The 10,536-nt window shown below is 38.1% G+C and overlaps 2 protein-coding genes across 2 annotated transcripts; one reads left to right on the top strand and one right to left on the bottom strand.

The window, feature by feature from the left end:
- Window positions 1-4,365: 4,365 nt before the first annotated feature.
- On the top strand, window positions 4,366-7,588 carry LOC104827704 (nicotinamide adenine dinucleotide transporter 2, mitochondrial-like). The gene is made up of 9 exons (XM_010560927.2): window positions 4,366-4,955; window positions 5,024-5,116; window positions 5,430-5,536; window positions 5,929-5,977; window positions 6,087-6,190; window positions 6,339-6,433; window positions 6,626-6,714; window positions 6,874-6,968; window positions 7,057-7,588. Exons 1-9 carry the CDS (start codon window positions 4,874-4,876, stop codon window positions 7,411-7,413), a joined length of 1,071 nt encoding a protein of 356 aa, XP_010559229.1. The 5' UTR covers window positions 4,366-4,873; the 3' UTR covers window positions 7,414-7,588.
- Window positions 7,589-7,834: 246 nt separating this feature from the next.
- LOC104827703 (caffeoylshikimate esterase-like) lies at window positions 7,835-10,031 on the bottom strand. The gene is made up of 8 exons (XM_010560926.2): window positions 9,680-10,031; window positions 9,536-9,565; window positions 9,192-9,321; window positions 8,930-9,076; window positions 8,712-8,842; window positions 8,383-8,520; window positions 8,201-8,299; window positions 7,835-8,122 (listed from the first exon to the last, which is right to left on the bottom strand). Exons 1-8 carry the CDS (start codon window positions 10,004-10,006, stop codon window positions 7,898-7,900), a joined length of 1,227 nt encoding a protein of 408 aa, XP_010559228.1. The 5' UTR covers window positions 10,007-10,031; the 3' UTR covers window positions 7,835-7,897.
- Window positions 10,032-10,536: the final 505 nt, after the last annotated feature.

Below are 10,536 nucleotides of genomic sequence, written 5' to 3'. Positions count from 1 at the left end.
CCTCTGCAGATTCGGGACCATGCTTCCCAACATGAGACAGGAGATCTCATTGTCGTCAGTCTGATGCTTCTGCCAAGCATCCTTTACGGCTCTCGTGGCATTGGCCGCAGGCTCTGGTGGTATAGCCCTTTCTAGGACGTATGACTTCTTATCGTGCTTGAGAACTATTCTCAAGTTACGATACCAGTCTAAGAAGTTCGTCCCGGTCAGTTTATCCTTCTCAAGGATAGATCGCATTGTCAAACTCGGTACGCTACCGGTTGACGCCATGTCCTACAAAAAGACAAACAGAACATACAAAACAAATGCAGATTCTATTAATGATCAACTACCAGCTAGCCCATCATCAATCAGTGTCTACATATCTATGATCTACTACCAGCTAGTCCATCATCAAACAATGACAACATAGATGCAAAAACGAGTTATATTCCCATACAGAAAAATAACCCTATAATAATTCTCTATATGGGAGTAAGATCCGTATTTCACATAAGAATGAGTTGTTATACTCATCCTTACGCTATTTAGGTAGACATCTAATGTCAATCACATCCAATGTGACTCTCAGATCCTTTTATGAGACTATGATATCAAATATCATTGCATACTCGTCTCATCTGTACCGTTAAGTCTCAAGTCAAAACTTGATAACTCAACCTAGTGTGACCCTGTAGGCTCATTCGATATAGCAGTATAACCCGAAATCTCTATTCCGGATTATACAAGTCATAGGCGGTCTCTAGCAAGACACTATGACTACCTATCTCGAATAGAGTTTGTTCGTGATCTTACGAATGCCAGTGATGATTCCGGTTGATGATCCTTTTGTATCACGATATCATATGTCGAATATAAGGCATGGACAAGCCACCTTATCTGATTCGACTGCTTTCTCGTTCACTGAGTTCGACTGTCTGAAATAGACGACGTTCGTCTATAGTGCGGCCATACATTTCTACAGTCTCGCTCACACGAGGGGCCCAGCGATATCTCTCTCTTTTACGAGAGGTACAAATCCCGTCTTGACTATCTACAATCCAGCACATAATTCATTTCGTATCTGATACACGCCTTTATAGTCCTCCTGTTACGCAGGACGTTTGACGTAATCAAAGTACGCAACTCCTCATGTTGGATTCCGTAGATATCTCAGGTCTTAGGATCCAATCATGGAACCGTCATATGAGATTCAAGTCATGACGCTAGTCCATGTGACAATCTCATGCGGGTCAATCCAGTATTTCGTTCTCCAACGAATACCTATGATTGTGATCATATCCAATACCTATGATCATCTATGTGATCATCAATCAGACATCATACTAGTCTTATTATGTCATTATTCCCATAACGACACAAGACTAGGGAGTTAAGTATCATTCATAATGATACATGGATTTCATAACACATCTAGTATGCAAGAACATGTAATGAATCAAATACTCTCATAAACCATAGAAAGTATCAATACATCAAATGTATTTAAATAAAGCTCATAAACAGTACATCATAGAGCACTAAACCAACAAGTCCTTAGATTGATCCAAAAGAACCGAATGAGGGAAAAGATATTGAATATCAAAATGATAAAAATGATATTCAGAATACAGAAGACAATGAGATTTCCATCAACTACATCCATAATGGAAAGATGTTGGTAAGAAATGAGATAGATGATAGTGATGGAATATTCTCTTTCTCTGTATCTAAGGAAATAAAAAATGATAGTGAAGATCCAGAACCAATGTCGGTATCTGAATGTCAAAAGAGACATGATTGGATAAAATGGAAAGAAGCTATGAAAGTAGAATTAGACTCATTAAATAAAAGAAAAGTATTTGGATCCATTATCCAAACCCCTGACGGTGTAAAACCAGTTGGATGCAAATGAGTTTTTGTGCGAAAGAGAAATGAAAATAATGAAATTATGAGATATAAAGCACATCTTGTCGCACAAGATTTCTCTCAAAGACCTGAGATAGATTATGAGGAAACGTATTCTCTAGTCATGGATGCGATTACGTTCAGATGTTTGATAAGTTTGACAACTTCCAAGAATTTGGAAATGTATCTCATGGATGTTGTCACAGCATATTTATATGGGTCATTAGAAAATGACATATAAATGAAAATTCCTGAAGGATTGAGAATGTCGGGGGCATTAAACTCAAAATCCAAGGAAACGTATGCGATAAAATTACAATGATCCTTATACAGATTAAAACAATCTGGACGTATGTGGTATAATCGCTTAAATGAATGTCTACTGAAAAAGGGATACGTTAATAACCCCGTTTGCCCATGCGTGTTCATCTAGAAAACAGCTAGCGGCTTTGCGATTATAGCGGTGTATGTGGATGACCTAAACATAATTAGGACTCCAACGGAAATTGAAAACGCTCAAAATTATCTCAAAGGAGAATTTGAGATGAAAGATTTGGGACGAACAAAGTTTTGTCTTGGACTACAAATAGAACATCTTCCTAGTGGAATACTTGTTCATCAGTCCAACTATACCAAAAACAATTCTGAGGCGTTTTAACATGGATAAATCAAATCCGTTGAGCACTCCAATGGTTTGTAGATCCCTAAATATTGAAAAAGACCCATTGCGCCCTTGTGAAGATAACGAGGAGGTACTCGGTCCTGAAGTATCTTATATGAGCGCGATAGGGGCATTGTTATATCTTGCTAACTGTACTCGACCAGATATAGCGTTTGCTACTAATCTTTTAGCGAGATATAGTTCGTCTCCAACAAGACGACATTGGACAGGGATCAAACATATCTTCCGTTATTTACAAGGAACGATTGATTTGGGATTATTTTATCCTAAGGATTTGAAACTTGAGCTAATCGGTTTTGCAGACGCATGTTATTTATCCGACCCTCATAAAGCCCGATCACAGACTGGATATGTTTTCACAATTGGAGGTACTGCAATATCCTGGCGTTCTCAGAAACAAGCATTGGTTGCAACATCTTCGAATCACGCTGAAGTTATTGCACTTCATGAAGCAAGTAGAGAATGTGTGTGGCTCAGGACTGTAACCCGCCATATACTAGAAGCGTGTGGATTACCGATTAATATCGATCCAACGATATTATTCGAAGATAATGATGCATGTGTTGCCCAAACCAAAGAAGGATACATAAAGAATGATCGAACGAAGCATATTCCTCCGAAGTACTTCTCTTACACTCAATAGCTCGAAAAGAAGAAGGAAGTTGATATCCATTATATCTGATCAAGTGACAACGTAGCTGATTTATTTACAAAGGCACTCCCTACTTCAACATTCAAGAAACATATTCAGAATATCGGAATGCGTCGTCTTCGAAGTTTATGAAGAAACGTATGCATATTGGTTCGAGGGGAGATTGTAAGACTGTACTCTTTTTTCCTCGTCATGGTTTTTATCCCACAGGGTTTTTCCATGATATGATTTTTAACGAGGCAGTCCATACTAGATGTCTAAGGGGAAGTGTTATAAATATACAAGTAGACATCTAGTGAGATCCATATTATCTAGTGGAACCCATATTATGCTCTTCTTCACTATGAAGAAACTGATTCTTCTTCACTATGAAGAAGCTGACTCTTCTTCAATATGAAGAAACTGACATTTCTTCACTATGAAGAAGTTTCTTATATTTCTCTATAAATAGGTCAGTGTAGTTCATTTGTAACATACGAAATACGAAGAACATTCTCTTCTCTCTGTCATGCTCTTTCTCTCTCTAGAGCATCTCTCTCTTGTTTTTCGTCTTTCGTTTTCAACAATAACGATATATTTCTATTATTTTTTATGTTATATATATATATATAATAACTATTGTATCCGATGATAAAATTTTCTAGATCCTCTCCTATATATATATATAATAACGTCTACTGCATACTATTGTTTTTTCACTTTAATATGGTCATCTTTTTCCAACTTTCTTTTTAATATCATAGAGCCTAACTGTTATCTTTTGAATGCAATGCAATAATCTGCAAATCACAAGAAAAACTCGTGCCGAAAAGAAATCGAATCCATTCTTAGGAAAAGTGGGGTTGCCATTTTCCAAGTGAACCTATTATTTTTCCACAACACGATCATCTTAGTTCAACAAAAAAAAAATTACAAATAATCTGAACTTTTTTGTTATTTTAGTTACAAAAAACAAAAATGATAAATCTTAGGATAATAAAAAAAGAACGCGTTTAAGGTCCTTGTTATACATAAATGGAATAAATTATTAATCCGAATTCATTGGTATTGCCAGAAAAAATGCGTCGTATATTTAATTAATCCAACGTAAGGAAAAGATCTAAACAATATATGTTTGTCAGATAAAATGAAATCAGCTCTATGGATGCAGTGTTTATCGACAGGGTAACAACTCCAATTAGATCAACTTCCAATTAGACTGGACATGTAACACAAACATCATCATATTAAGACAGATCAGAGAGAGAATTGTAAGGAACAGTTCGCTCTCTCTTGGGTCGTATTTTGATGTGATTTTCCATACTTTCCAATTCGCCGCGAAAAATTTTCTTCTTCGGAATCGTTCGATCAGGTTTTGGGGAAAATAAAATCAACACTTTTTTCCTTCGTTTCGTTGAATGCCTGAATCTCACGCAAATCTGTTCAAGTAGACTCGGTCTTGGGGAAAGTCGCGTTCTTTATACGTTTCTTTCAAGTTAGCCCCGGAAAGGTTTTTGATTCGTTGGCCCTTTTCTTCCCGGGTCGGGGTTAATCCCATCGACGACGAGAAGAGTATATATGCATCTAATTACTCATGAAAGCGTATGAATTGGCGGATCTGGTGCTGGGATTAGAATAGGGTTATCGAGATTATAGTGTCTAATTCCGTGGAGATGAGTGGAAGTGGGGATTCCTCCGGCGATTCCCGGGCCGTTGGAGATGTTATCTGCAACGCTGGAGCCGGAGCAGCCGCCGGTTTGTTCGATCATCTTTCTTAGTTTGGTTTTGATTATTTGATGTTCATTGATTGGGGGAACTTTCAGGTGCAATAGCTGCGACCTTTGTATGCCCATTGGATGTGATTAAGACAAGGTTACAGGTTCTTGGTCTTCCTGAAACTCCAACAGGTCAAAGAGGTAAATATCTAAGTTCTTCCCTGAATAGTTCAGTTTAATCTGTTTGCATTGGTCGGTTGTTTCTGTTTTAGCGATAACAACCTGAAGAAAATCAGTTCTCTGATCTGTATTGGCTTGGAAATTAGAGCTTTGATTGGATACTTTGCTGTAGTAGTAATAGGTTGTCTGTGCCAGCTCCTAGTTCGGAATCCGGATGTAAAGCTTTTACTCATTGTTTCCTATTTGCGGGATTCGAAAATTGATTGAACTGTTTTTAGATTGATGCTTACGGGTGTTCTCAGGCTTTGTTCAATGGTTCCCTCTTGATGATCAGGTGGTGTGATTATAACAAGCCTACAGAATATAATAAGGAACGAAGGTTTTAGGGGACTGTATCGAGGGCTCTCACCAACCATAATAGCTCTCCTTCCAAATTGGGCTGTGAGTATCGGTTCTTCTAACTTTGTTTCTTGAAATAAGGGCACTATCATGGAAGAATTCCTTTGCTCATTATTTTATTTGCCTTTTGGAGATCTTAGTTTCCAATATTCTACGCCTTTAGTTTACAGGGTTTGTGTTGATTCTTGAAGATGTTAATCATGGATCTTTAAATGAAAATTTTCATTTTGGTTTTCCCCAATTACTGATGATTGGCATGCAGAAATTTGTGTTAATCCCACATGAATGAGGCATACTTTTCTCCCACACTGGGCTGGAAATTCGGTTTTCTGAGATTAGGTCCATTCATCTTTATGTTTCTTGGAATTCATATATCGTGCACTTGGGGATCTTTGTGTCTTTCCTTGTTACAGATATTCTGATTTCATACGCAGGTATACTTTACGGTTTACGGGAAGCTAAAGGATCTACTTCAGTCAAGCGGTATCATTTACCGTATTTGCATCCTTTATAGTTTTTGTCTATTCTCAACAAAAACATCCTATCTTTGTCCAAAAAAAAGAAACTTGATTGTAAATATTTTCGTGGGCAGACGGGAAACTTGGTGTTGGGGCTAACATGATAGCTGCTGCTGGTGCTGGGGCTTCCACAGCTATTGCCACTAATCCATTTTGGGTCGTCAAGACGAGATTAATGGTAAATCTCTTCCTATGAACAAAGCTTTACAGATATGTTGGTTTCTTACTGTTGACTCTTTAATATTTTGGTTCTTTTTCGTTTCAGTTTTGGCGTATAAAATTTGTTTTGGAATGTCATTTTTTTCATGGTTACCTCTTTCTTTCAGACACAAGGAATGAGGCCGGATGTTGTTCCTTACAAAAGTGTACTGTCTGCATTTAGTAGGATTTGTCATGAAGAAGGGTTGCGAGGGTTTTATAGGTAAGCAACTCTTCGATAAGTTTAGATAGCTTATACCATTTTTTGGATTAGTATCTGAGTACCTGTCTGACGAAGGATGGGCAATTAGGTCGTTCAATCTTAGATTTCAGACGGCACATGATGGCGACGTCATGTTTCGAGCTTATGTTTCAGACGTTAGTTGAATTAGTTATGTTATTTGTGTTGAAACAGTGGCATTTTACCTTCGCTAGCGGGGGTAAGTCATGTTGCTATCCAATTCCCTGCATACGAAATGATCAAGCAATACATGGCGACAATAGGTAAATCATGACCATCATTCCATCTATCTATCTGGGTCAGTTCTGTAACTTGAATAACCCGCCGAAAAAACCCGTCTTTGACATTTGGATGGTTTCATTGTTTCTGCTGTGCTCTGTTCTGGCCAAGTTTCTGATCAATGCTTAGTTGAAAATTCCCAGGTAACACAACTGTAGACAAGCTGAGTCCTTCGGATGTTGCAATTTCCTCCTCGATCTCTAAAGTAATCGCCTCTGTAATGACTTACCCGCATGAGGTCACTCCCTTTCCCTGCTCTTGTCCTCTCCATCTCATTCTCAGGCCGTGAATTACAGAAGTAGCAATGGTTTATGGAATCTCTCCAGGTTGTGCGATCCAAGCTTCAAGAACAAGGACAAGTAAGAAATGTCACCGTTCAGTATTCTGGACTCGTAGACTGCATCAAGAAAGTTTTCCGAAAAGAAGGGATTCCCGGGTTTTACCGTGGCTGCGCTACTAACCTACTGAGGACAACTCCCTCGGCCGTTATTACATTCACGAGCTACGAGATGATTCATCGGTTTCTTCTGCAAGTGGTGCCTCCAGACAAGGATAACAGAAGAACAGAAACCAAGAGTCTAGGAAGCCGGGAAGAAGAACAGAAAGATTTGGGTTCGAGAGAACCACAGACTCAATCTAAGAAGATTAACACTTCTCCCCCTATCCCCCTCGGAAACAAATAGGCCATTGTTAAATCATTGCTTTTTTGAGCGCCGCCATAGGTTTTTCTTATTGTTTACCATAATGTTATAGCAAACAATTTTCTTCTGCTATGTTTTTTTTTTTTTTCTGGTGAAGGATAAATTTTATATGTAGGGGAACTAATTTACAATGTCAGGACCAACGTCCTGTGTCTCATGCACAAGCATGATTAAGTGACCCACACTAGAGGCATTATAGATATGTTTGAAAATAATAATAATTATAATATTATGTCAAACATTGTTTAGTTTATTTATTATCATTATATCTATATTTCTTAATGAATTTTTTTATAAATATATAAATCATTTAAATTATAATATAATAAGAAAAAGAGATATAACGATAAAATGATTCCATTTTTTAACACAAACTTTGATGAAAAAAAGACATACGTTGTAAAAAAGGGGAGAGTTTGGAATATAATATATATATATATATATATATGTATAGCCGATGTTATTATTATATTCTCTTTGCTGAGGAATGGGCGTCAAGCCAATCGATGATATCGCTGATCACAGCGAAGATTCTGTCGTCGTATTCACCTTCCATAATGCAATGGAAGCCTCCGTCATATAGTTTTAGGGTTTTGTCTTTGCTGGTTGCCTTCTCGTAAAGAAACTTGCTTGCTGAGGGACTCGTCACTTTATCAGCAGCTCCATGAAGAATCAGCAACGGCAATGAGACCTGGCAATGCAAGCCAAAAAGATAAAGTTGGAGAATTTGCTTCTTTCTATGAAATAACGTTTGGACTTTTACCCTGACCTGATCAGCTTGCATCTCGATGTCTCTTGTGGCATTGAGAAGTTCCACGGCAGTTCGAAGACGTGTTCTGTCATCGTAGCTGATCACATTGTAGCCACTCTATGTCACCGGAGAACAGGAATCAGATGTGAGACCAACAAACAAACTATGCATTCAAGTGTGTGATAATGCTTAGCATTCACCGTTTTTCTTTTCATGGGGTCTCTGAAAAACAGATCATCCAAGTCTTGCTTTGGAAAGAGCTTTGCTTTGGGAAACAATGTCGACATCAGGATCAAAGCCTTCAAGAGTAGAGGAGGAGGTTTTACGTCTTCTGCAATCTTGGGTCCAACTCAAGGTCACGTAAACTAACAAAAATATTTCGAGTGAGATTCTTTGGACGGCTAAAATTCGTTTACCGTTTGAAGAAACAGGTTTTCAAGTCCATTCTTTTTATTACTTGGATGATATGCTCATAAAGACAAAGGAAATGAGGAATGATGGGAAGAAAGACAATGGGTAAAATCACCACCTTACACATAGGGGCTACAAGGATAAGTCCATTCCAAGCTTGAGATTCTTTCAGATGAACTTTCAGGGCAATAGCTCCTCCCATTGACTGTCCAAGTAAGAACCGGGGCAAACCTCTAAACTCGGGTCTCCCTGACAACCATCCCGAGAGATTTGACATGAAAGTACAGAAATACAAAAGCAAATAGGCACAATCTGGAGAAGGGTTTCCTTTTGAACCTTTGATTTTGGTGTACTGTTCGATAGCATTCTCGACCAATTTGTCAAAGCTTGAGATGTAACCATGCAAACCATCTGACAGACCGAAACCAGGATGGTCTATTGCGAAAACTCCATACCCAGATCCTGCTATTTGCTTTGCAATGCCTGCAAATTTTCAGAATTTATCACTTGAACGAGTCTTAGTAATACATTCGAGATTTCAAGATTCAGACAAACAAAACGATGGAGAGCCACCCAAGTGGAAAAAGATCAGACACACCGTCGAAGAAGAAAGTGCAAGTGCTACCATAACCATGACAGAAGAACACCAAAGCTTTGATTCTGATGTCTGGTTCCGGCAACCAACTCTTGCAGAAAATGTCCATTCCCTCTGAATTTCTCTCGTACCACTGTATCAATGTAAGGAAAAAAATCTACTCAGCCTCAACTTTCCAATGTATAACCTCTGCATCAGTATCTAACTACACATGAATTTGATCAAACACTTGAGAGACTCCTTGAGAATGGCATAGATTATAGCAATTTTCTTCACTGTACTCAACTTTCTTCCTACGATTTTCTCTAGAAGCAAACAAGCAACAACAAGATAAACGCAGGCGTTACCTCCTCTGTTCTGATCCCTGTAGGAGCTCTCTGTCACCAGATTCGGAAATTTCCAATGGAAAACAAATTCAAAGATGTAAATCGGAAAGGGGTGGAGAAAAAAGTTTTAACCCACAAAATTTCTAAAAAAATTCTAAATGAAACCGTGAACAAGCAGTGATCAAGCCGCTGCTGCACATCCACGAAAGCGGAACGCACGCGCCGCCGTGCGAGAGCTTGATCTAGGCTCTGGGACGCTATCAGATTCAGTTCATCGCTCACTCCTTCAATCGGACCACGTCTCGCCCCCGGAAATCTCCGTTTCGCCGCGATTCCTTCACCGAAAGGCGGCGGAGACAATTTCAACGGGACGAGGGATGTCACCGGAAAACTTAGCAGACGGTGGCGGAGAAGAGAGAAGCCCGGCGGAAAGCCGAAACCGAAATTCAAACGGGAGTCCATCAACGGTTTCAGTTCAATTTTGAGATACATGATCGATAATAGAATATTTGGTTTAAATATTTTGGAATTCTTGTACGGAGATTTATTTCGTTGATTCTCCAAATTTAACTTCTTTCCAAATTCCTAATTTGAATTTCCGTCCTTCCAAAACAAATCATATTTGATTTTCCATTCTCATCATCATCAATTTCTTGGTCTTCAAATTCAATTACCCTCATTTTCTCCGTGTTTGGGTCAAGTTTCTTTCCAATTTTTTCATATTACATCTTCATTTACTTTGGATTAATCCCCTAAAAACAATAAAGTACCAAAAGTTCCAAAAATAATCATGAATTTGCAAATAAAAAACGGCAATTGGTGAAACGTTTTTATATTTTTAAAAGATATTCATCATCTCTCTCGAATGAAAACTCATCGAAATTAACTATATATTTTATATTTTCAAAAAAAATATAAAGACGTAAATAAGATTTATATTAGTCACAAAGTAACCACTTTAAAACCGTAAATTAGTCAAAAAAAAACTTATTTTATATCATAATAATAAGATAAAACATTGA

Source organism: Tarenaya hassleriana, unplaced genomic scaffold (genome assembly GCF_000463585.1).
Source record: "Tarenaya hassleriana unplaced genomic scaffold, ASM46358v1 Cleome520, whole genome shotgun sequence".
Classification (NCBI taxonomy): domain Eukaryota; kingdom Viridiplantae; phylum Streptophyta; class Magnoliopsida; order Brassicales; family Cleomaceae; genus Tarenaya; species Tarenaya hassleriana.
This window is presented reverse-complemented; position numbering and strand designations above follow the sequence as displayed.